We start from the raw sequence: 26870 nt of genomic DNA on the forward strand, positions 1-26870 counted from the left end.
GCCGGACAGGCCTGTTTCCATGCTGTAGTTGTTATATGTTATATCTCTCGTTTCCGCTTCATAGAAAATGAAGAAAGCATTGAAAATAGGTACAGGAGGAGCCAGCACCGCCATTCATTGTGATCATGGCTGATCATCCACAATCAGTAACCTGTGCCTGCCTTCTCCCCATCACCCTTGATTCCACTAGCCCCTAGAGCTCTATCTAACTCTCTTTTAAATTCATCCAGTGAATTGGTGTCCACTGCCTTCAGTGGCATAGAATTCCACGAATTCACAACTCTCTGGGTGAAAAAGTTTCTTCACCTCAGTTTTAAATGGCCTCCCCTTTATTCTTAGATTGGGCCCCCTGGTTCTGGACTCCCGCAACATTGGGAACATTTTTCCTGCATTTAGATTGTCCAGTCCTTTTATAATTTTATATGTTTCTATAAGATCCCCTCTCATCCTTTTAAACTCCGGTGAATACAAGCCCAGTCTTTCCAATCTTTCCTCATGTGACAGTCTTGCCTGTAACCTCATGAACCTACGCTGCACGGCCTCAATAGCAAGGATGTCCTTCCTCAAATTAGGAGACCAAAACTGCGCACAATACTCCGGATGTGGTCTCATCAGGGCCCTATACAACTGCAGACGGACCTCTTTGCTCCTATACTCAAATCCTCATATACTCAATCCGTTATGAAGGCCAACATGGAATTAGCTTTCTTCACTGCTGTACCTGCATGATTACTTTCAGTGACTGATGTACAAGGACACCCAGGCCTCGTTGCACTTCCCCTTTACCTAATCTGACACCATTGAGATAATAATCTGCCTCCTTGTTTTTGTCGCCAAAGTGGATAACCTCACATTTATCTACATTATACTGCATCTGCCACGCATCTGCCCACTCACTCAACCTGTCCAGGTCACCCTGCAACCTCCTAATATCCTCTTCGCTGTTCACACTGCCACCCAGCTTTGTGTCATCTGCAAACTTGCTAGTTCTACTTCTAATTCCTTCATCCAAATCATATATGGTGAATAGTTGCGGCCCCAACACCGAGCCTTGCGGCACTCCACCCGCCACTGCCTGCCATTCTGAAAAGGACCCGTTTACTCCTACTCTTTGCTTCCTGTCTGCCAACCAATTCTATATCCATGTCAATACTCTACCCCCAATACCATGTGCTTAATTTTGCTCACCAATCTCCCGTGGGGGACCTTATCAAAGGCTTTCTGAAAGTCTAGATATGCTACATCCACTGGCTCCCCTTCATCCATTTTACTTGTCACATCCTCAAAAAATTCCAGAAGATTAGTCAAGCAGGATTTCCCTTTTATAAATCCATTGCCATAGTTATACAGCACGGAAACAGGCCCTTTAGCCCACACTGACCAAAATGCCTCATCTACACTATATATACACTTACATACACACAAACAAACAAACAATGATAGTGCAATAATAACAATAATAGTCTATGTAGTTCAGAACTATTTGAGGTTGTGGTGTTTAATAACCTGATGGCTGTAGGGAAAGAAGCTGTTCCTGAACCTGGACGTTACAGTTTTCAGGCTTCTGTACCTTCTTCCCGATGGCAGGGGTGAGATGAGAGTGTGGCCAGGGTGGTGTGGGTCAGTGAGAGTGTGGCCAGGGTGGTGTGGGTCAGTGAGAGTGTGGCCAGGGTGGTGTGGGTCAGTGAGAGTGTGGCCAGGGTGGTGTGGGTCAGTGGGAGTGTGGCCAGGGTGGTGTGGGTCAGTGGGAGTGTGGCCAGGGGGGGTGTGGGTCAGTGAGAGTGTGGCCAGGGTGGTGTGGGTCAGTGAGAGTGTGGCCAGGGTGGTGTGGGTCAGTGAGAATGTGGCCAGGGTGGTGTGGGTCAGTGAGAGTGTGGCCAGGGTGGTGTGGGTCAGTGAGAGTGTGGCCAGGGTGGTGTGGGTCAGTGAGAGTGTGGCCAGGGTGGTGTGGGTCAGTGAGAGTGTGGCCAGGGTAGTGTGGGTCAGTGAGAGTGTGGGTCAGTGAGAGTGTGGGTCAGTGAGAGTGTGGCCAGGGTGGTGTGGGTCAGTGAGAGTGTGGCCAGGGTGGTGTGGGTCAGTGAGAGTGTGGCCAGGGTGGTGTGGGTCAGTGAGAGTGTGGCCAGGGTGGTGTGGGTCAGTGAGAGTGTGGCCAGGGTAGTGTGGGTCAGTGAGAGTGTGGGTCAGTGAGAGTGTGGGTCAGTGAGAGTGTGGCCAGGGTGGTGTGGGTCAGTGAGAGTGTGGCCAGGGTGGTGTGGGTCAGTGAGAGTGTGGCCAGGGTGGTGTGGGTCAGTGAGAGTGTGGGTCAGTGAGAGTGTGGGTCATTGAGAGTGTGGCCAGGGTGGTGTGGGTCAGTGAGAGTGTGGGTCAGTGAGAGTGTGGGTCAGTGAGAGTGTGGCCAGGGTGGTGTGGGTCAGTGAGAGTGTGGCCAGGGTGGTGTGGGTCAGTGAGAGTGTGGTGTGGGTCAGTGAGAGTGTGGCCAGGGTAGTGTGGGTCAGTGAGAGTGTGGGTCAGTGAGAGTGTGGGTCAGTGAGAGTGTGGCCAGGGTGGTGTGGGTCAGTGAGTGTGTGGGTCAGTGAGAGTGTGGCCAGGGTGGTGTGGGTCAGTGAGAGTGTGGCCAGGGTGGTGTGGGTCAGTGAGAGTGTGGCCAGGGTGGTGTGGGTCAGTGAGAGTGTGGGTCAGTGAGAGTGTGGGTCAGTGAGAGTGTGGCCAGGGTGGTGTGGGTCAGTGAGAGTGTGGGTCAGTGAGAGTGTGGGTCAGTGAGAGTGTGGCCAGGGTGGTGTGGGTCAGTGAGAGTGTGCGTCAGTGAGAGTGTGGCCAGGGTGGTGTGGGTCAGTGAGAGTGTGGCCAGGGTGGTGTGGGTCAGTGAGAGTGTGGCCAGGGTAGTGTGGGTCAGTGGGAGTGTGGTGTGGGTCAGTGAGAGTGTGGGTCAGTGAGAGTGTGGGTCAGTGAGAGTGTGGGTCAGTGAGAGTGTGGCCAGGGTGGTGTGGGTCAGTGAGAGTGTGGCCAGGGTGGTGTGGGTCAGTGAGAGTGTGGCCAGGGTGGTGTGGGTCAGTGAGAGTGTGGCCAGGGTGGTGTGGGTCAGTGAGAGTGTGGCCAGGGTGGTGTGGGTCAGTGAGAGTGTGGCCAGGGTGGTGTGGGTCTCTGACGATGCCGGCTGCCTTTTTGAGGCAGCGACTCCAGTAAATCCCTTCGATGGTGGGGAGGTCACAGCCTGTGATGGAGCCTATTTCATTAAACCCATATCCCTTTAACCTTCTTATCCATGTACCTATGTTGCTGCCTCAATGACCTCTTCTGACACCACCCTCTGTGTGAAAATGTTCCCTTCAGATTGCCCTTCAGGTTCTTATTCAATTTAAAAAAAGATTTAGATTTAGAGATACAGCGCGGAAACAGGCCCTTCGGCCCACCGGTTCGTGCCGCCCAGCGATCCCCGCACACTAACTCTATCCTACACACACTAGGGACAATTTTTTTAAATATTTGCCCAGTCAATTAACCTACATACCTGTACGTCTTTGGAGTGTGGGAGGAAACCGAAGATCTCGGAGAAAACCCACGCAGGTCACGGGGAGAACGTACAAACTCCGTACAGACGGCGCCCGTAGTCAGGATCGAACCTGAGTCTCTGGTGCTGCATTCGCTGTAAGGCAGCAACTCTACCGCTGCGCCACTGTGCCGCCACCTCTTTCTTTCCTCTCCTCCCTTAAACCTGTGTCCTCTGATCCTTGATTCCCCTTCTCTTGGTAAAAGACTATACATTCACCCTATCTATTCACCTCATTATCCTATACGCCTCTATAAGATCACCCCTCAGCCTCCTGCGTTCCAAGGAATAAAGTCCTGGCCTGCCCAACCTCTCCTTGGCAGGTCCTGACAGCATCATAAAACTGGACTTTTTCCAGCTTAACAACATTCTTCCTACAGAAGGATGACCAAAAACTGAACACAAATGCTGCCTCACCAATGTCTTGTATAACTTTAACATAACATCCCAACTACTATACTCAATAAATACTGATGGCCAATGTACCGAAAGCCTACTTGACCACCCAATCTACCTGGTATGTAAGAGATACATACTCATTTACATCGGCGAAACCAAGCGCAGGCTCGGCGATCGCTTCGCTGAACACCTGCGCTCGGTCCGCATTAACAACACTGATCTCCCCGTGGCCGAGCACTTCAACTCCCCCTCCCATTCCCAGTCTGACCTTTCTGTCATGGGCCTCCTCCAGTGCCAGAGTGAGGCCCACCGGAAATTGGAGGAACAGCACCTCATATTTCGCCTGGGCAGTTTGCAGCCCAGTGGTATGAATGTCGACTTCTCCAACTTTAGATAGTCCATCTGTCCTTCCCTTCCCCTCCCCCTTCCCAGATCTCCCTCTATCTTCCTGTCTCCACCTATATCCTTCCTTTGTCCCGCCCCCCTGACATCAGTCTGAAGAAGGGTCTCGACCCGAAACGTCACCCATTCCTTCTCTCCCGAGATGCTGCCTGACCTGCTGAGTTACTCCAGCATTTTGTGAATAAATCTACCTGGTATGTACCTGCACTCCTAGATCCCTCAGCTCTACTACACTCCCCATGGGCCTGCTATTCACTGTGAAGGTTTGACTTCCCAAAATGCAACATCTTGCACAGATCTGCTCTGTTTGTGTGATGAGTTCACAGGGGTTTGTGATGTGGATAAATCCAAGTCCCAAACTGCAACAATATCACCAAAGGCATTCCCAATAGGACTCACGAATGAGCACATACGCTAACAATTGACACATGGCTGGAACGCCAGGGCTAAGTAGCAATCATTACCCATGATAGCCCCACAGCTGGTTTTATATAAAGCTTCAATGATCTTCAGGCGCTCCTATTGCTTGCTCTCCAGGTTAATGGTGTAAACACAATAGAACGTTAGCAAAAGCTCGTGCTACCAGAAGAACTTTTCACTGTTTTCAAATGTCTCTCTGAAACACGTAAACAGTTGAAAAATTAAAATGATGAATAACTTTTAATATTCATTCAAAACAGTATTAACTTATGTAAATTAATTATAAACTCAAATGATTTGTTCTTTAACTAAATGTAAGTTTTCAATTATGTTATGTACTTTTTCAATATTCTTTGTCAATGTGGGGCGGCACGGTCTCAGACATTGTGAGTATCTCAGCTGTGGCTCATCTCAATACAGAACATGTACTGAATCCATTAACATGAGAACCATTTATCTTGTTTCAATTTGTTCATCCAAAATCTAGTTTCAACTTCCAGACTTGTTGGAAAAATTACCTCTTGGGTTTTGCCTTTGGCCTTGTGCTCTATCACAATGCAAACATAAATCAAGAATCACCTTAAAATATAGAAAGTGTAAGATCTTTGGACTATCACGAGAAGTAAAACAAATCATTCCAGAGTAAACATATTGAGAGCATAATGCATTCATGTTGGAGAGCTTCATAATGCATTCACAATGGACAGCTTCATAATGCATTCATGTTGGAGAGCTTCATATTGACATGATAACACTTTACTTAATTGATCCCAGGTTCACATGGATAGATACAAAAAGCTGGAGTAACTCAGCAGGTGTCTCCAGCATCTCTGGAGAGAAGGAATAGGTGACATTTCGGGTTGAGACCTTTCTTCAGACCAAGTCAGGGGAAAGGGAAATGAGATGAGAGATATAGACAGTGATGTAGATCTATCGAACAAATGAATTAAAGATATGCAAAACGATAATGATGATAAAGGGAACAGGCCATTGGTAGCCGTTTGTTAGGTGAGAATGAGTACAGACAATAAGACTCAACAAGACGACTTTGAAGAGGGATAAATATAGGGCCCATGTGCCCTACATCACCCCACCTCATGAGTAATAAACCCCTCTCATGCCTTCATTCTAAAACATAAAATGCAACAAAAAAAAATTAAAATATACATTTGTTCACATTCAACTTTTAACAAGTATATATTCTTGACAAGTATGGAAAGTGGTTTTTTTTGGACAGAAATATGCTGTTGCTGTCCTAAATGAAACAATTTTTACATAAGAAGTGTTGGTAGTTTTCTTGGAAATAAAATGTTTTGACAGAAATTTATTCTGCTTGAAGTAATTGCAAATGAACATTTCAGTAAAACAAAAATATACTGGAGCAGCTTAAGCAATGACAACAAAAATTCCAAGTTTAGTTTTTCCATATATGGGTATACAACAGATACAGGGTGACCATTCAATACAGCCAGCTTGCACCAGCTTTTGCCTTCCTTTGCAAAGGCTTCTCAATTATCAGCATCTTCTCTAATTTTTCCCTATATGATTATCACCCCTCTTCTTAAATAGATCTGAACGAGTGTTGATATTCACTGAAGATTATAATCTCATTGAGATATACTGAATTATGAGTGGGATTGACAAGTTTTACACCAACAAGGCTCTTTTATTGAGCCGGAAACTCAAAAACCAGGGAACATGGAAAAGCTGTTGGCCATTTTGTAATCCGTGGTATTTTCTGAAGCAGATGCTCCATCACGGGAAATATTCAAGATTGATAATTATATATTTTTGACGCCAACAGAATCAGAATAATTGGAGATTTGAGGAGAAAGGAGTGGATGAGGTGCAAGATAATAATGATGAAAATTAGGGTTGCGTTTGTAATCAAGCATGTTTAATATAATATTTGTTATATTTTTACTTTCTTCAATCACTTTCTCAAATATAAGTCCCTGAACAGTACTTAAACCTAAATATTTTTTCATTTCTGGAGCATTATCCTAAATTTTGAAATTCATAGAAATATAGAAAATAGGTGCAGGAGGAGGCCATTTGGCCCTTTGAGCCAGCACTGCCATTCATTGTGATCATGGCTGATCATCCACAATCAGTAACCTGTGCCTGCCTTCTCTCCATATCCCTCGATTCCACTAGCCCCTAGAGCTCTATCTAACTCTCTTTTAAATTCATTTTGTACAATGTAATTATTTCTTTTTGGCTTATGATCTGATGAGTAATATACTATAGGCAAGAAAATATTAATGCCATGAAACATACTGTATGTCACCAATGGACATATTTGTTTTTTATTTACTTTCACTGAACCAGTTCTGCAACAAAAATCAAACCTACTGCCAAATATACTTAGCTTTTAATGGTCTTTTAAAAACAATTTATCACCTTCACGTATCTAAGACTAAACTTCAGTGAGATGTGACAGACCGTAGAGAAACAAACATCACCAAGATTGACAATATGAATTACCAACACATTCAGTTCCCATGTAGTCACAAACTAGTTTCTTGCAAACACATTCAGTTAACTGAAATAGTCTTGTCAAAGTAATTCACACCAAAAATAATAACATTTTACATGAATGCTTTGGCTACGAAAAGTCGTGGATGGGTGGATGGATGATTTGGAGTGCTGCACTTCCATTCAATTTCAATCTGAGCAACATTTGGAATTATAAGAAAATATTAGTAGTCAATAATCAGGCCCAAAATTAGGTTATTTGTGATTGATCCAAAATAATTATAGGAGAGAATAGTTTGTTTGACTCATTAGGCACTAACAACCACATATCAATCTACTCAAACATAGATTTTAACCAGAAAATAGACACAGAAAGCTGGAATAACTCAGCGGGTCAGACAGTATCACTGGAGAGAAGGAATGGGTGATATCTTGGATCGAGACCCTTCTTCAGACCCCGAAAAATCATCTATACCTTTTCTCCAGAGATGCTGTGTGACCCGTTGAGTTACTCCAGCTTTCTGTGTCTATCTTCAGTTAAAACCAGCATCTGCAGTACCTCCCTGTAGATTTTATCCAAGTATTCAATCTCCAAAACCTTAACTTTATCCTCCAAATTAAGCTCTTTTAACTTTCTTCTAGAATCCGAATATAACTAACCAATACTCTGGACTAACAATATACTTAGAACTCACTTAACTCAGCCATGACCAATCACATGATTAGATGACAACTACTGGTGTGGAGGGAATGACTTAGTGTGAGCAGGCTTTTGCACCATTATATTCTCCAAGCTGCTTCTTAGATGTCAGTTGCCATCAGCCAATTTAGGTATGACTTCAGCTCCCTCAGGTATAGGTGTGCGATTTCCAACAGGGACCAGGTAAAGTCTAAATAATTGTCTCATGCATATCGGCACGTGCCAAGCACCTGCAACATTACACAGGCCTCTCCCTGATGGCTGCTAAATATACTCCTCTCTGAAAGTAGAAAATAAACTTCATATCCACACATACATCAGAGATTTTAATTAATGTTTATTTTTCCTTTGGAAATCTACGTGAAATATTAAGGTTAAAATTCAGCACACTACACAATGCAATGCATAATAGTTTGTGCTATCATTCCCTTATCTATAACACAATACTGTTCTGATGGAATATGGTATCTCATGAAATTATTCTTTATTTTTAACATGGTGTAGGACTGGGATGAATGGTTCATTTTGATTTGGTTGGATTGGGGAAAGAATGGAAGCAGCAATTGCACCTGATTGTATCAGGCTCGTTTGTCGTCATGTATTGTCTTTCTGCTGACAGCTTTTCACTGTACCTCGGTACTTGTGACAATAAATTAAATTGAACTCAACAGAACAGAGCCCAGAATTTGCTGGGAATGTCATCTGAGAAACCTGTTAACAGAATTCACAACATGTTGGACCTGTCTCAGTATCCAGAGATCCATCGCTACATATATTGGGGAATGTGTCTGCAAAGCCTATGCCAGATTATACCAGACCCAGGCTTCCCATGCTAACTCTATTGAATGGACATTTTATGGCACCCACCTACTTTGGCTCAGGATGGCTTTGAGCAGTGGTGAATGTAGATAATCTGTACTCACCAAATAGGTAAGGGGCATTTAATGATGTCTTACCACAGTGCCACTAATCCATTTGGGCCAAACCCAACATTAATAACAAATTCCACAAACTCCCAAAATTTGCTACTAGATGGGAAGCTGATTTAAATGAAAGAGTTTGAAGAAAATGTATTGCAGTTGAGATGGGGAAGCACCTCTGCACTCTAGGCTGGTTGTTGGGGATGCTGAGAGCAGAGGTTGTTTGTAGTTGTGGTGCAGTTGGAGCTGATGGTGAATGGTTAAACTAGTTGTCATCCACATCTGTGCAAGTGAGTTGGGCTGACAAAGAAGGCAGGCAGAGAGTATTTGAACTCTCAAGATCCAGACTGTTTCCCATATCAGCTATTTGATGAGAAAAACTTATGTATGTCTTACTGCTGCTCAAATTCATTCTTTCCTTTTTAGTCTTGACTTAATCATATCATATCATATCATATATCTACAGCCGGAAACAGGCCTTTTCGGCCCTCCAAGTCCGTGCCGCCCAGTGATCCCCGTACATTAACACTATCCTACACCCACTAGGGACAATTTTTACATTTACCCAGCCAATTAACCTACATACCTGTACATCTTTGGAGTGTGGGAGGAAACCGAAGATCTCGGAGAAAACCCACGCAGGTCACGGGGAGAACGTACAAACTCCTTACAGTGCAGCACCCGTAGTCAGGATCGAACCTGAGTCTCCGGCGCTGCATTCGCTGTAAAGCAGCAACTCTACCGCTGCGCTACCGTGCCGCACATTTACTAAAAACACCATTTCTCCCAGGGTGGTAATATCATAGACCAGAGAGCAGGGCTTTAAGATGAGCGAGGCAAAGTTTAAAGGAGATTTGCAGGACGTTTTTTTTACGCACAGAGGGTGATGGGTGCCTGCAAGGTGCTGCCAGGGGTGGTGAAGGAGGCAGGTTTGATAGCGGTGTTTAAGAAGATTTCGGATAGGGTTATGGATATGCAGGGAAAGGAGGTCAGTTTATTTCGGCATCATGTTCGGCACAGACAGTGTGGGCCGAAGGGCCTGTTCCTATGCTGTACTGTTCTATGTTCTATGAATAAGCATTACCTTCTTAGGGTTGTGGGGAAAAAGTTGATGGAAGATGATGGCTGTGTAATATTTCAACTGAACAATATGAAGACTGTTCAGTCATTAACCTGGTGAGGCCTATGTCAAGAACACTGTCATTTATCCCAAAACAATAACATGCAAATTAGCTGTGGGAAACAATTAACATGTCTAGAGAATCGAGCACTGGAGAGTATTGAATGACATGGAATAGCCCACATTTATCATCTCCATCCTCTGAGTCTATTGATTTCAAGAGAAAAGGACTTATTTGCAGTTTGACAAACTGGCCTATAAGATTCTACCAACTGATTTACGTGGGGTCACTGGACTGCTGATGTTGACTACAAGTACGCTGTAAGTCATGATTAAAACTACACTGTTACTTTGTCCTGCCAGTTTCTATGCTTCTTTTTATCTCATGTAGATCCAGTGTAATTGCAATATGAAGCGGTGAATTTCTATAACTAGAGAGAGCCCACTATCTTCTGGAGTAGATAGATGGGCCACATTATGGTCGATCTTCCTTGATAGAGTTATTACTTAGATCTTGACAGCACTAAAGATGCACGTCGTTTATCAACTCACTGTCTTACTTCGTTCACATTACCTCCAGTGATTTAAATGCTACTTGGCTTCATTTAAAGTCATAAAGGGAACAATTTCACTTTTGATGACGTCCGTCAGGAAATTAAAAAAGATGCAAAATAGAAAGTAACCAATGATAATTTCCAATTTGAATTTGATGCAGATGGTGTGCAAAGATAAACAATTATCATTAATATGAATAACAAGTCACAGTCAAAACCGAAGCAGATATTTGGTCTGTAGGGTTGTGGGGAACAGGCAGGAGAGTGGAGTTGAGGCAAAGACCAGATCGACCATGACCTTATTGAAAGGCCAAGCAGGCTCAACAGGTTTTGTGGTAAATTCCTTTTCCAAATTTAGATGTTCTTATAATAATCTTCAACTCGGCTCCTCAAATTAAGTCAGGTATCAGGTATCCATTTCATCAGCTCAGCTGATACAATGCAAAATATATTGTGGCTACAAAATCAACTATGGTAACAAAGTGGCTCCATAAAGACCCAGTGCTCAAATTTTACTTTGAAGCTTCTTTGGTTATTGCTTGATAACTTGAAGCTTCTTACCCAATTAAGATTGGGTGAATGGACTAAAAAATGGTGAAATATGACTCTGATCCACTTCTGCTCACAACGTGGCCATTCCATCTTTTCCGAGGTTTACCACTAAAATGCTGAGGTCTCCACTTGAGAGAGGGCTAGGTACTCAAAAAACAAATTGATAGTCAAACATAACAGTACGTACTGCACATGTTCCACCTAGTATCAGCTACTGAATCATACAAGTAGGAGCTCAGCAGGCAAGTATTAAATTATTCTGCAGGACTGGGTGAAGTATTTTTCCAGGCCTAATGTAAATAGAGCTTACATCTTGGGCTGCATACCTTCAAGAGTAAGGCACCCCTTTCTAATTAACGTCGTGATTATATTATACAAGAGGTATGCCGTTGTCAATGTGGCCTCTTCAGATAGTATCAATCACCCAGATGGATTAAATAGGAATTCTTCAGATATTTTTCTTCCTAATTGGCTGTGAGCTTTTGCTGTATTTTGTTTTCTTTTGGTCACCTGTGGCTGGTGTAGAGGACAGAAGGTCTTTCTTTCAATAGGAATCTAGAAACTACAAAGGAAGATTTAACTTCAGATAGTTATGCCTGACATTTCTGCACATCTTTGTTTTTGTATTTCACTGACAGAAGATCTTTCACAAAAAAAGCAAGTTTATTTTCACCAACAGGAAAGAAAATGTTAATTAACACATAATGTACTTTGGGCAAAATATATTTAAACAACTATGGAAAATTAGTTGAAAATGGACGTTATTCCCTGGTTTCCCAATTTGTTTGACTATACAGATGCTCCTCGACTTACGATATTTCGACTTTACGATAGTGCAAAGATACACATTCAGTAGAAAGTCAGTCAGCCACGCGATCACAAGTGTAAACAACCGATACTCTACAGTGTATCTGAGATGTAAGTGTTCTGAGCACATTTAAGTTAGGCTATGATGTTCAGTACGTTAGGTGGCTATGATATTCAGTAGGTTAGGTGGCTATGATGTTGGGTAGGTTCAGTACGTTAGTAGTGCATCCGTGGCTAACAAGGGAGATTAGGGATAGTATCAAAACAAAAGATGAAGCGTACAAATTAGCAAGAAAAAGCAGCCTACCAGAGGACTGGGAGAAATTCAGAGTCCAGCAGAGGAGGACAAAGGGCTTAATTAGGAAAGGGAAAATAGATTATGAAAGAAAACTGGCAGGGAACATAAAAACTGACTGCAAAAGCTTTTATAGATATGTGAAGAGAAAAAGATTAGTTAAAACAAATGTAGGTCCCTTGCAGTCAGAAACAGGTGAATTGATCATGGGGAACAAGGACATGGCAGATCAATTGAATAACTACTTTGGTTCTGTCTTCACTAAGGAAGACATAAATAATCTGCCGGAAATAGCGGGGACCGGGGGTCAAATGAGATGGAGGAACTGAGTGAAATCCAGGTTAGTTGGGAAGTGGTGTTAGGTAAATTGAATGGATTAAAGGCCGATAAATCCCCAGGGCCAGATAGGCTGCATCCCAGAGTGCTTAAGGAGGTAGCCCCAGAAATAGTGGATGCATTAGTGATAATTTTTCAAAACTCTTTAGATGCTGGAGTAGTTCCTGAGGATTGGAGGGTAGCTAATGTAACCCCACTTTTCAAAAAGGGAGGGAGAGAGAAAACGGGGAATTGCAGACCAGTTAGTCTAACATCGGTAGTGGGGAAAGTGCTAGAGTCAGTTATTAAAGATGGGATAGCAGCACATTTGGAAATTGGTGAAATCATTGGACAAAGTCAGCATGGATTTATGAAAGGTAAATCATGTCTGATGAATCTTATAGAATTTTTCGAGGATGTAACTAGTAGAGTGGATAAGGGAGAACCAGTGGATTTGTTATATCTGGACTTCCAGAAGGCTTTCGACAAGGTCCCACATAAGAGATTATTATGCAAACTTAAAGCACATGGTATTGTGGGTTCAGTATTGATGTGGATAGAGAACTGGCTGGTAGACAGGAAGCAAAGAATAGGAATAAACGGGTCCTTTTCAGAATGGCAGGCAGTGACTAGTGGGGTACCGCAAGGCTTAGTGCTGGGACCCCAGCTATTTACAATATATATTAATGATTTGGACGAGGGAATTGAATGCAACATCTCCAAGTTTGCGGATGACATGAAGCTGGGGGGGCAGTGTTAGCTGTGAGGAGGATGCTAGGAGGCTGCAACATGACTTGGATAGGTTAGGTGAGTGGGCAAATGCATGGCAGATGCAGTATAATGTGGATAAATGTGAGGTTATCCACTTTGGTGGCAAGAACAGGAAAGCAGACTATTACCTGAATGGTGGCCAATTAGGAGAAGGGGAGATGCAACGAGACCTGGGTGTCGTGGTACACCAGTCATTGAAAGTAGGCATGCAGGTGCAGCAGGCAGTGAAGAAAGCGAATGGTATGTTGGCATTCATAGCCTGGATAGACTCGGCTTGTACTCACTGGAATTTAGAAGATTGAGGGGGGATCTTATAGAAACTTACAAAATTCTTACGGGGTTGGACAGGCTAGATGCAGGAAGATTGTTCCCGATGTTGGGGAAGTCCAGAACAAGGGGTCACAGTTTAAGGATAAGGTGGAAGTCTTTTAGGACTGAGATGAGAAAGATTTTTTTCACACAGAGAGTGGTGAATCTATGGAATTCTCTGCCACAGAAGGTAGTTGAGGCCAGTTCATTGGCTATATTTAAGAGGGAGTTAAATGTGGCTAAAGTGATCAGGGGGTATGGAGAGAAGGCAGGTACGGGATACTGAGTTGGATGATCAGCCATGATCATATTGAATGCCGGTGCAGGCTCGAAGGGCCGAATGGCCTACTCCTGCACCTATTTTCTATGTTTCTATGTTTCTATGTTAGGTGGCTATTATGTTTGGTCGGTTAGGTGGCTATGATGTTCGGTAGGTTAGGTGGCTATGATGTTCGGTAGGTTAGGTGGCTATGATTTTTGGTACGTTAGGTGTATTAAATGCATTTTCGGCTTATAATATTTTCGATTTACGATGGGTTTATTGTAACGTAACCCTATCGTAGGTCGAGGAGCATCTGTGTAAGGGAATCAGAGCAGGGCCTGTTAAGAGTCTGATATTAGGGAGACTCATAACCAGATTAAAGTTTGAAAGCATTGGTTGAATCTTGCAGGGAGTGGGAACGTAACACATAGCTAAGCACAGCAGACAGGTCAGGATTTTTAACACGTCAGGTATATATGCCATGTGAAGGGCATTAGAAAGAAGACACTTTTTCTTTCACTCCTTTTAACCCAGCTGTCTAAACTGATAATGAGGATCCTTTATATTATTTTCTCAAGGTCGTAATCAGTGTTCATAAGTTAACACAAATACTTTGTTTCAAAGTGATGCTAGACTGTTCTGTAAATATTTTACAACAATTAATTCAGGTAACATGCATGTGCAAGCTCATCAAAACAGACTGTGTTTCATGTTACATCTGCGCATCTTACCATCCTCCAGCAAGGCTACATAAATGTGCTGACAAAGTGGCAATTTGAAACACTTAAAAGATGAAACAAGTGAAGGTTTCATTGTTTTCCTTCAAACAGAGATATTCTCATTACTTACGGGTAGTTTTCTTTCAGATACTTTATTTTCAAGTGACACAAAAGTATAAATCTTTCCTTCGAATAAAAGCTCTTCTCTTTCACTATTCTGTGGTTGTAACCAAACATGTATGATTTTTTACTTAAACTAAACTTTTTTATTTTTCTGCAATGATTATAATCGACAAAATAGTTTTAATTTGACAGTGCGATTTTAATAATATTTGTACACTGGACAGTTATTTTTTTCTGTGAAACCAGTTAGTTTCTCAAATTGTAATCTATCTAGTTATCATATCATATCATATCATCATATCATATATATACAGCCGGAAACAGGCCTTTTCGGCCCTCCAAGTCCGTGCCGCCCAGTGATCCCCGTACATTAACACTATCCTACACCCACTAGGGACAATTTTTACATTTACCCAGCCAATTAACCTACATACCTGTACGTCTTTGGAGCACTTCACCTTTCTATTCAGAAGGTAGACATAATGTTTTAGTCCTTTTCTACCTTTTGTACTGTGGTGGAATTCTGCTCATTTGGTCAAATCAACTGGCCTTCCTAGATTCAGTAGAAAGATTTTTTTTTGCAGATTAACTACCGGAAAATCAATTAGTTAGCCTTTAGTATATTTCGTCATCTTATGTTCTGTGCACGTGATGCTCTTATACAGAAGAGCATCATAGCAAAATTGAAACATAGTTTGCCACTCAGTACATTTAAGATTGCATTCATTTTATTATGTCTCCTGTAAGCAAATTCTTTTAAACCCATGCACCTTTTGATCCAAATCAGAATGTTTTTTTGAATTGAATTTTGAAATAAATTATCATGTCAAAAATATAGTCTGTACAACACAGGATTTCATGTAATCAATATCAGTGATACCTTATCATGAAATAAATTTATAGACAGATAATTTTCCTTTTATTTCACTTTCTTGGAATGTAGCGGAAACAATTTAAACAACCATTTCATTTCCATCAGTCAAGATATAAATACCCTAGGATGAAGTGTTCCTATTAGTTTGCAGATTGAATTGAGATCTTTATAACAATAATTGATTATCACCAGAGAAAGTCTAAAAAAACTAATAGCTAAAATTTCCAAAATGTTCCACTCTATCTACACGATCTAATTTATTATATATGTCATTTACAAATACATTTTAAAATACATTTTAAATTATAGTGAATTAAGACCTGAACAATTTACCAACACACATTACCTGTTTGAAAAGATCACTATATAATCATTATGAATAAGTGGTAGTAGATTGGGCAGGCTTGACATATGTCAATATCTATCCAATCAAAATCACTCTATAATGATGTGACTCATGGAGATATCCACTTCCCAATTCTTCATTACATTTCCAAAGCACCCAATGAAGCCACCTTCTGCTTAATTACAAATTCCAAATAAACAAAACTTCCACAAGTTTATCTTTTTGATGGAAAGGTGAAAAGTGTTCGCCATTCTATATAATAATCAAGCACCATATAATTTGAATTAACAGTAAAAGTATCTGGAATCCAGAATATTACAAACAAAATTATTTTATCTAACATGCTTTATGCTACATAACTTACAATTTTGTTTGTATTTTCTTTTAGGATGGAATAATTTAATTAGAAAAACAAATATGCAGTGCCACAGCAATGTGCATTGCTTAAAACTTAAATATTTCACATCCCTGTAATTCTCTTCTTTTGAATGATAACTTTATTAACTTTATCGATACGAGTTAAACAAATAACTACTTTAACTCTCATAGAACATGTCGAGTCCAATTTTAACTTTACTCACTTGGATGGAGATTGGGCAGTTCAAAACCAGTAGTTTGATTATTTGCTTGGTACTGCTTTCTACAATTTTCAATTTCAGTCTGCATAGTTCTGCAGCTGAATAAAGAATCCATCGTGAGCTGGGGAGGTTTGGGTAGACAACCAGATGAATTTATAACCCTTTGTATTTAGTGTGTAAACAGGGCCTTGACTGTATTTTAATTAGGGGCTTGAGCAAGGAGATTGCAATCTTTCCGATCAATATAAAAGAGATCAGAAGACCTATGCATTTTCTTTGTGGAACCAAAAGTGCAGAATTATTCCTTCAGGCCCCATGAGTCAAGCACTTACACCCCCAAATTTCTCTCTATTCCCCCTGCAAACTCGCCTAAAGCTCTATCTTAGTCACTCTTAGCAATTCTTGCACTTGGTAAGGGCAATCTGCACTTCTTACTGGCACTTTCTGGGTGTTTCCTGTCCAGAGATGTGAATGTCAGCATTTCAATGACAGCTGAGACTTAAAACTTCTCTGGCCTTTAGTTCAATTTAGTGGATAGATTTCAAAATATCCCCTCCCCTGCACTTACTCCCATAGCCACCCTTCTCTGAAAGCAGCCCATCATTAAAATTGACATTGTTTTTTTACTTTAAGATAATTGTGCAAGGCATTACATCAGTGATTCTTCTTTACTTCAGAAAAAATACATTCAGTTTATGTTGCTAGTAGGTAAGACATCAAATAATGTGGCCCTCTGGTGGAAAATAACATATTACAACAGAAGTGCCCAAGAAAAAATTGAAGACTAATAAATAACAAAGCCAATTAGAATTACTTTATTTCAATTTAAGTAGGTAGATACCTATCAATAAAAATGCATTATCATAATGAAATGCCATCCTACCACACTCAGGGATAGGAATTCCTGAACACTGGAGTATAATGAATGAGAAAATTGTTTTCAGCACTAAAGATTAAAATCACTGAAAGCACTCAAAATACATCTTATAATCCTATGGGGAGAAAAGCTTATCTGATCGTTAATAAGAAAAAAAGTGATGAAATATATAATAATGTCTTAGGGAAAACAAAACTTACCTGCTGTTGTTGCAGATGCAGCAGTTCGACTGTGCTTACGTCTGCACTGGTGTCACCACTTGATCTTCCATCTCTGCTGCCAGCATCTAATTGGCTGCTTAGAGTGCTCATTCCATTTTGATTCATTGAACTGTTGCTTATTGTCTCTGTCGTGGATTCTTGCATCATGACTTAATACCTAAAAGTGATTAAGAAGCATCAATTAACGCTCCCATTACACCTTTACACTTCCATTATCAAGATGGTCCCATTCTGCCAATTACAGAGGCAGTCCCAGAACAGAAGGGGAAAGCATGGTGCAGCCTTCCAACAAATAAATGCCTTAAATAATTGCCTGGCTGGTTCTTTTCGAAAGTATTTATAATCTAATCGTTATTACATTTTCAGTCAACGTAACTTATACTTTTCTCTTCAGCAAAATACTTTAAATCGAGGGGCATTACACGATAAAAATAGAAACACATTAATTGTCAGGTTTTTAGACTTTCTAACTGAAATCATCTCAAATTGAAAGCACGAGTTCCTTCTCTCTGTTTCATACAACAGTATCTAGCTTTGACTATAGCTTATTCAAAGTATTCGGTATCTTGGTTCTGTCAGTATTTTACAGCATTCTTTTTGAAAGACTGTTGTTTAATGATGCACAGCTAATCATACCAAATTAAAATGTTGTAAGAGACTTACAAATCATATCGCATCAGCCTGTGATAAATAGAGAGATGGAATTCCTTTTTGGGTGACTAAATAAAATTTTGCCTCAAAGGCATTTAAATAAAAAAGCCCTTGGAGAAAACATCACAGGTATTGGCTGGTTTTAAATCTACTGGCTGGTATTCATTTATTTTTGTGACATTTAAAACATTTAATACTGTCCTTCTTCGGAAGTAATTAAGCCCATGCTGGAGCAGCAATCAAACTGTTCACTTGAAGATGACTTAAAACTCAATTTTAACATAGGCAAATAAATGAAAGATATAAAATTAATTTTCCAGGCATGTATTAGATATGAAAGCTGGAAATAAAATCTATCAAGAATATCACTAATGATTGTGCTAAAACAGTATAAATTATGCATATTACCTTCTCTCCTGTAATAAATGTTTTATCATTCCCACTGCATAACTGTACTATACTTTAAGTACAGCAAAGAGATATTCAACTAAGATCTGTTGAAATTCTTATAATCAATAAATAGCCACAATGGTTTCAAAACCATAACCAGAAGATCCAGCACCTACATTCCAGTTACACTTGAGGTCACATTTTGCCCCCAAAAGGCCTTTGAATTGAATGAATAGTGCTGTGAAGAAACGAAATGATCAGTTTTCCCCTCAATTTTGAAAATAAAAGTGCGCAGTTGTGCACATACACAACTTAATCTTGATTGCCTTGCTCTTCTGCAAGCTAGATAAAACTCAGTTCTCACCCAAAATGCATAAAGCACATTGTCCATTCTGATTATTAGGTTAATAAAATCAGAAGCAAATAACATTAGGTAGAAACAAGGAACTGCAGATGCTGGTTAAAAGCCCCCATTAATAATGATAAAAATATTTTTGCTTGCATTATTTCGAATAATTCTACCATACGACAACAGATAAAAAACAGAGGTTGTATTAATAAATGGAGACATTTTTAAAAACTACGCATTGTAAATGGAACTGTTTAACACAAGCTTTATTTTGCACCACTTGCCAGTTGTGAATGAAACTGTACATGATGCAAAGAAAATAAATATGTAAGTGGTTACACAGAAGCTGGCAGTGCCTTTCGCCACAGTAAACAACTGCTGAACCAGATGTGTTTATGAACAAACAACCAAAGCTACGCATCTTATTGAACATTAACTAAAAAGATAACACGGATGGAAAATGTGACACATGATGTTGATTCCACTTACACCATACGAATAAAGCAGGCTGATTTTCAAAGCACAGCATGAGTGATTATTCACATTCATTGCACGTTGTATATGCAAAATATTTAAAACATTTAGAAAGGGAAAAAGAAGCTGGTCTATTATTGTATTGTGTCAAGCCATATAACACAACTTTTTTGGGAAAAATATCAAAGTAGAACTAATGGATTAAAATGATCACTTGAAAGAACATTTTTAAATCAGTGCTATCTTCCACAATACTAATGGCATTTTAAGATGGCATAGGAAAGCCCGACCACCACTAAATGAAAAATATGGAGCAACATTTCCTTTTGAGAATATCACTTAAATCAATGGTTCGCAAATCTGAAATGACAACCAAGTGACTGGTATGTGTTTTGGCAATCAACAACATCTATCAATATCTATAAGTATTTTTAAAATTTAAACTTGGCTTGGAAGTAATTGGGATACTTTTAAAGTTGTGTAATGGACCGGGAGAGGAGTTCCTAATAAACAGAGCAACAATTTACACCCATGTTATAAACATCTATTGATTGAGTTCTTTGCTGTTCAGAATACATTTTCTTAACTCCCTCACACTCTTATAAATGGTTTTGCTATTCTAGAGCACATGAGGGACTCACAAGACCTCAATCTCAAATAGCAGGGAACTCCTTCAATAAACATAAAATGATACAGTCAGTCAGATAATTTAAAGAAAAATGTCTCAAGATATCTTTGCACATTAGAAAGGTTAAATACATTATCATTAGGTGAAGAATACATGAGGCCATCCTGACTGAGAAATGTATTTGTGGAACACATGGTTTTTTTGTGTGCTGGTGATTGAATTGATTGCACAGAGCCACTGATGAGACGTGAGATGGCATCCTTACTTCTGAATGACCCCTCTTGCACGAGACACAAACAATGTGCATGTGCATTGTCAGTCAGATGTACAGATGCACAATGCACAACGTGCAGCACTACACAACATTGATTCCCACAGATATAAATAACCTGTGCTGATCACAGGTACTTCATATGTCATCTTACAGTGGCATTAGCATTGTTGAAGACTGATCTCACAATTATCACTCCAGCAGTCACTTCAGCACTTCATATTTACTTGGCTTCTGCCATAAAGAACTGTCTCCTTTTGCTAACACGCCACAACGTACCAGTTCAACATGGTGTCTGCACCATTTAAAGGGATCATCGCCCACTTGCAGGTTTTGTTTTAGGGGCCAGATGGAGAGCAGAGCCCGTTAACGAGGTTGAAGACAACAGTAGTGAGAGTAGTGTGAGCACGAAGGTCACCACAGCCTTTTACTGGTGCAGTCGCAGTCCCAGTGGCAGGAGGGGAAAATCCAATGGTGAGGACAACGTGCCAAAGGATGAGAGCAACAAGGGTGCAGTTAGGGCACAGAAACCAAAGGCTGGAAACTATTTGAAGGCACATTACTAATTCCGACTGTCCCAGGAACAATAGACAGGGAAACGAAGCCTTGGTGACAGGAATCAATGAAAGCTGCAGTGACAGCCCAGTCCATCAAAGGCACAACTCCCTCACACCATTAAGAGCACAACTCCAAACTCTCTCAGCACCAGGTTCAGAACCGGTTGCTTTCCTCTAATCTCCAGGATCTTAAACTAACCTTGCACTACTGTGAACTTGTTTTCTAATTGTGGTTTGCACTAATGGCTTGTTTTGCATAGATGTTTTTTTCACTGTCTTGTGGAATTTATATATAATTTATGTATTGTGTGTTGGCTGTATGCCAATGATGCAGCTGCAAGTGATATTCACTGTACCTGTACATTACTATACTTGTGCACATGACAGTGAACTCGATGACATCCTCAGCCCAGGACCACACCACACCGGGATTTGCTAACTATCTAAACACTCAGACAGTGGTGTCTGATTAATGCCACATTTCACTGGTTATAGCTCACAGCCATGTGCTCTCTGCTCAACGAGAGAGAAATTCAGATCCTTGGTCTTAATCTGAACTCAGCAGGCATTGTAGGCACAAGGATTTTGCAGAATTGGAGATTTTCCAAAGGTTCGAAAAGCAAAATACTTCCTTGCCCTGGCATTCCTGACTGCACATGTGAAGCTGGAGTTCAGAACTGCATGTTTCCTGTGTGTAAGATCAAAGCAAATTGTTAATGGTAAATTCTGTGAATCTATAAAAGGTCACTTGACCTTCTTACCCTGATGCCATCTGTTGTGCCCTCGATATTTCACCTGTGGCAATCGACAGATTTGTCATGGATCTTTCTTCCAGTCAGAAGTGGTGGAGAACACAATTGTAACTCCAGTCACAGAACCACAGTGAAGACAAGCAGTGAAGAATGCCATGGGGTCGGTAACATCAACCTCACTGTCTAGACCACTTTGCCAGTGACTTGCAGTACACTGCAGGCTTGGTGACAACACAGCCACTGTCTGTTATCAAGCAATCAAGGGAGAAGAACAACAGGAGTAGCAAGAGAAGCATTTAGCAGAGTGTGGCTCACAGCTTCAGCAACCTGGGTTTGTCTGCTGGAGTTTGCACATTTTGCCCATGGTGATGTAGGATTCCTCTAGGTGCTCTGGTTTCTTCCCAAGTGGTGCAGCGGCACAGTGGCGCGGCAGTAGAGCTGCTGCCTCACAGAGCCAGTCATCCTGACTATGGCGTACTGTCTGCGAGGAGTTCATACGTTTTCCCCGTGACCGCCTGGTTTTCTCCGGGTGCTCCGGTTTCCTCCCATGTTCCAAAGACGTGCAGGTTAATTGGCTTCTGTAAATTGCCTCGTGTGTAGGATGTGATGTTAACATGTACACGCTGGGCCGAAGGGCCTGTTTCCATGCTGTTTCTCCACACTCTAAATATGCATGTGGTGGTCCTGCAAATCCCCCCTGGTGTGTGGGTGAATGGTCATATCTGGCGTGTTTGAGAGGAATGTGGGGAGAATAAAATGGATTAGTGTAAATAAGTGTTTGATGGCCTGCCCGAAGGACCTATTTCTGTACTTTCATCTTCATAGCTTTGAAGATTTTATGTTCCACAGAGGAACTCATTCTTAACATTAAAAAGTCCCATCATCATCATAGAATTCAAATCAGCGATGCACAAGTTCACTACTTGCCTCCATAGACTGAGCTCCATTGTCCCAACTTCACCGATCATGCTTGCCTTACACTGCGCAGACTAATATTCAGGAACAGTGTGTACATTTTTTATTGAATGGCAGATTTGGACATGCTGGCTAATTACATGCGATTACATGCAATTGGAAAGACTAGGACAGATTTTGTTTGCGTTCCAGCACTTTGTGTCTATCTTCGGTGTAAACCAGCATCTGCAGATTCTCCTACACGTGCCATGTTGGATGTGGTGTCAGGTGTCAGGTGTGGTGTCAGGTGTCAGGTGTCAGGTGTGGTGTCAGGTGTCAGGTGTGGTGTCTGCGTGCATGCTAGGGTCCTGTCCTATTCTGTTGCTGCAGCCGCTAGCAAAAGCCACCTTTCCCTGCAAGAAGTGTGGCAATGATTGCATTGCAACGTGCAAATGACACAACTCGCATAGCTGAATATAACAGAAACATATAAACAGGCGGAGGCCATTTGGCCCCTCGAGCCAGCACCGCCATTCATTATGATCATGGCTGATCATCCACAATCAGTAACCTGTGCGCCTTCTGAACCCCATATGAATGAATGAATAAGTTTATTGGCCAAGTATGCATATACAAGGAATGTGCCTTGGTGCTCCGCTCACAAATGACAACACAAACATACAGTTAACAATTAAGAATAAAGCATAACCAGAGTAAAAAAGAGACTACAGACTTTGGTTATTGAGTAGAACTATCACTCGTGGAAAAAAAGCTGTTTTTATGTCTGGCTGTGGCTGCTTTGACAGTCCGGAGTCGCCTTCCAGAGGGAAGTGCTTCAAAGAGTTTGTGGCCAGGGTGAGAGGGGTCAGAGATGATCTTGCCCGCTCGCTTCCTGGCCCTTGCAGTGTACAGTTCGTCAATGGGGGGGAAGGTTGCAGCCAACAACCTTCTCAGCTGTGCGAACGATCCATTGCAGCCTCCGGATGTGGTGCTTGGTGGCTGAGCCAAACCAGACCATGATGGAGAAGGTGAGGACGGACTCAATGATAGCAGTATAGAATTGGACCATCATTGCCTGTGGCAGATTGTGTTTCTTCAGTTGCCACAGGAAGTACATCCTCTGTTGGGCCTTTTTGACTGTGGAGTCGATGGTGGACCCCCATTTAAGGTCCCTGGAGATGATGGTTCCAAGGAACTTAAATGACTCCACAAATGTGACTGTGGTGTTGTTGATGGTGAGTGGGGGGAGGGGAGGGGGATCTCTTCGAAAGTCTACAATTAGTTCCACTGTCTTAAGAGCATTGAGCTCCAGGTTGTTGCGATGGCACCAGGACGCCAGCTGTGTCACTTCCTGTCTGTAGGCAGATTCCTCCCCATCCTGGATCAGTCCATTCAGGGTAGTGTCATCCGCAAACTTGAGAAGCTTGACAGAGGAGTCTGTGGAGGTGCAGTCATTGGTGTAGAGAGAGTAAAGGAGAGGGGAGAGTACGCAGCCTTGCGGTGCTCCTATGCTGAGGGTCTGCGGGTCTGAGATGTGCTTTCCCAGCCTCACATGCTGCTTCCTGTCTATCAGGAAGTTGATGATCCACTGACAGAGGCGTTCAGGCACAGTCAGCTGGGAGAGTTTGGAGTGTAGTAGCTCTGGCACAATGGTGTTAAATGCAGAGCTAAAGTCCACAAACAGAATCCTGGCATAGGTCCCCTGGTGGTCTAGGTGCTGGAGGATGAAGTGCAGGCCTAGATTGACTGTGTCGTCCACTGATCTATTGGCCTTGTATGCAAACTGCAGAGAGTCCAGCAGGGGGTTTGTGATGTTTTTCAGCTGGGCCAGCACAAGTCTTTCAAAGGTCTTCAATGAATACAGAGGTAAGTGTGACAGGCCTGTAGTCATTAAGACCATTGATCCTTGTTTTTATGGGTACAGGGACAATAGTGGAGACCTTGAAGCAGGCAGGGACAGTGCAGGTTTGCAGGGACTGGTTGAAAATGTCTGTGTAGATCGGTGCCAGTTGTTCGGCATTGAGCTTGAGGGTGGAGGGGGAAACATTGTCCGGTCCTGGAGATTTCCGGCTTTTCTGTTGATCCCTTGATCCCACTAGCCCCTAGAGGTCTATCTAACTCTCTTTTAAATTCATCCAGTGAATTGGTCTTTGCAGCCTTCTGTGGCAGAGAATTCCTCAAATTCACAACTCTCCGGGTGAAAAAGTTCTTTCTCACCTCAGTTTTAAATGCCCCCCCCTTTATTCTTAGACTGTGGCCCCTTTTTCATATGCAGCTCTGCAGGGCATTGGTTCGGCTGCATTTGGAGTACTGGTCGCCCTCTTGCAGGAAAGATGTGGAGACTTTGGAGAGGGTGCAGACGAGGTTGACCAGAGTGCAGCTGGGTTACAGGGTTTCAGCTACAGGGAGAGGTTTGACAGTTTAATGGAGATGTGCGGAACAAGTTTTTTTAAATGCAGAAAGTGGTGGGGACCTGGAATGTATTGTCAGGGGTGGTGGTAGAGGCAGGTATGATAGTGGCGTTTAAGTGGCATTAGGATAGGCACTTGGAAGTGCAGGGAACAGAGGAATATGGATCATGTACATCAGGTGAGATCAGTTTAACTTGACATCATGTTCGGCACAAATATAGTGGGCTGACCTATGCTTCCTGTGCTGCACTGTTCTATGTTCTTAATTGCAATTAATTGCAAATGACACTTTTTTGGCTGAATACCTGACAAGAAAAACCAATAAAATAGTGCTATCTAGTGTTCTTTCGATTCATTTTATTGTAATTACAGTTTTAAAGGAAAATTGGTACACTTCCCTCCATCTTACCCACAAAACTACAAAATGCATCGAAACAAAAATCCTAGTTAACTGAAGTACAAAAGTGATTTTTTTTTAACGTTATGAAAGACAAGCATTGAAAACAGAGAAAATAACCCTAATATAGGGGTGCAATTTTCTTGCCATTCAATTAAGGTTGCCATCGAAGAACATAGTATATAGAACAGTACAGCACAGGAACAGGCCCTTCGACTCACAATGTCCGTGCTGAACATGTCGAAGTTAAACTGATCTCATCTGCCTCTATATGATACATATCCCTCTATTCCATACACTTCCATATGTTTATCTAAAAGATTCATAATCCAATTGATGAAATTTCACTCTATTCTATGCTGCAAATAAATAAAATCACACAAAAAAGATGTGACCAAAATTTGCCATTAGGGGTGAACTGTAGATATTGTTAGCATTGTAGATATCGGCTAGGGTTGCCAACTTTCTCACTCCCAATTAAGGGACAAAAGGTGACGTCACCCCACCCGCGCGCCACATGACCTCACCCAGCCAGTGGCTACATGCTCCCACTCCACTAATGGCGGGAGGCGGGTTGCTTCGCAACCTCCGTTAGGCGGCGCCCAGGTCTCCGGACCTACGCTGTCCGGGCCTAAACTGGGCCTACAGTGTCTGGGCCTACAGTGCCCCCCGGGCCTAATACGGTGCAAGGGCAGTCCTGTATGGGACAAACAAATTTAGCCCAATATATAGGATGTCCCGGCTGATACGGGACAGTTGGCTACCCTAATACTGGCCAAGGCGGCCATTTTATATACCGGCCATGGGGGTGAGAGGAAGGTTGCGTGGGGCTTAATGCTGCCATGTGATGAAGGGCCCATGAAACAGAGGGTATAAAGGTTCAACAGCAAATGAGCATTGCTCTATCTTTGACAGCTGTGAAAGTTGTCAGGGACTTTTGAATGTTTCTGAATGTCTCTGATATGTGTTTAAAATGTATAAAAAGATCAATTCAACAATTAAAATCTTTTGTGTAGGAAGGAACTGCAGATTCTGGTTTACACTGAAGATAAGACACATAATGCTGGAGTCTTCTTCTTGCCTTTGAGGCAGCAGAAGTTATGAAGCTGCTTCTGCTTCTGCTGTCTCTGTTTGTTGTCGTTCGCCTGACTGAGGTCAGTTAACAGGGCTCACCACGGGGAGGTCGACAACGTGAGGAGTAACTCAGCGGGACAGGCAGCATCTCTGGATGGAACGAATGGGTAACGTTTCAGGTGAAGAGGGATCTCGATCTGAAATGTCACCCATTCCTTCTCTCCGGAGATGCTGCCTGCCCTGCTGAATTAAAATCATTTACTGCTTTTAAACAATTAAACTGTTCAGTTCCCCTTAACCCTCAGAGCTTTGTCCTCCGTTTAACTGCAATACCATTCTGTTGCAGTGTACCCTCGCTATAACGGATCATTTTAGAATGGATTTTGCTTATTGTAGTTGGAGCACCCCACAGTAATCAAACAGCCATGTGTCG

At 42.0% G+C, this 26870-nt stretch overlaps 1 protein-coding gene across 5 annotated transcripts in view; it reads right to left on the minus strand.

The window, feature by feature from the left end:
• The window catches only part of foxp2 (forkhead box P2), a 352030-nt gene that overhangs the window by 275282 nt on the left and 49878 nt on the right, over positions 1-26870 (minus strand). For all 5 annotated transcript variants that reach the window (XM_078417448.1, XM_078417447.1, XM_078417449.1 and 2 more), the window contains exon 2: positions 17569-17746. In XM_078417448.1, coding sequence (XP_078273574.1) covers positions 17569-17736 — 168 coding nt within the window. In that variant the 5' untranslated portion in view covers positions 17737-17746. The remainder of the gene's footprint in view (positions 1-17568; positions 17747-26870) is intronic.

The sequence above is a fragment of the Rhinoraja longicauda genome, chromosome 20 (assembly GCF_053455715.1).
Source record: "Rhinoraja longicauda isolate Sanriku21f chromosome 20, sRhiLon1.1, whole genome shotgun sequence".
NCBI classification, from domain to species: Eukaryota; Metazoa; Chordata; class Chondrichthyes; order Rajiformes; family Arhynchobatidae; genus Rhinoraja; species Rhinoraja longicauda.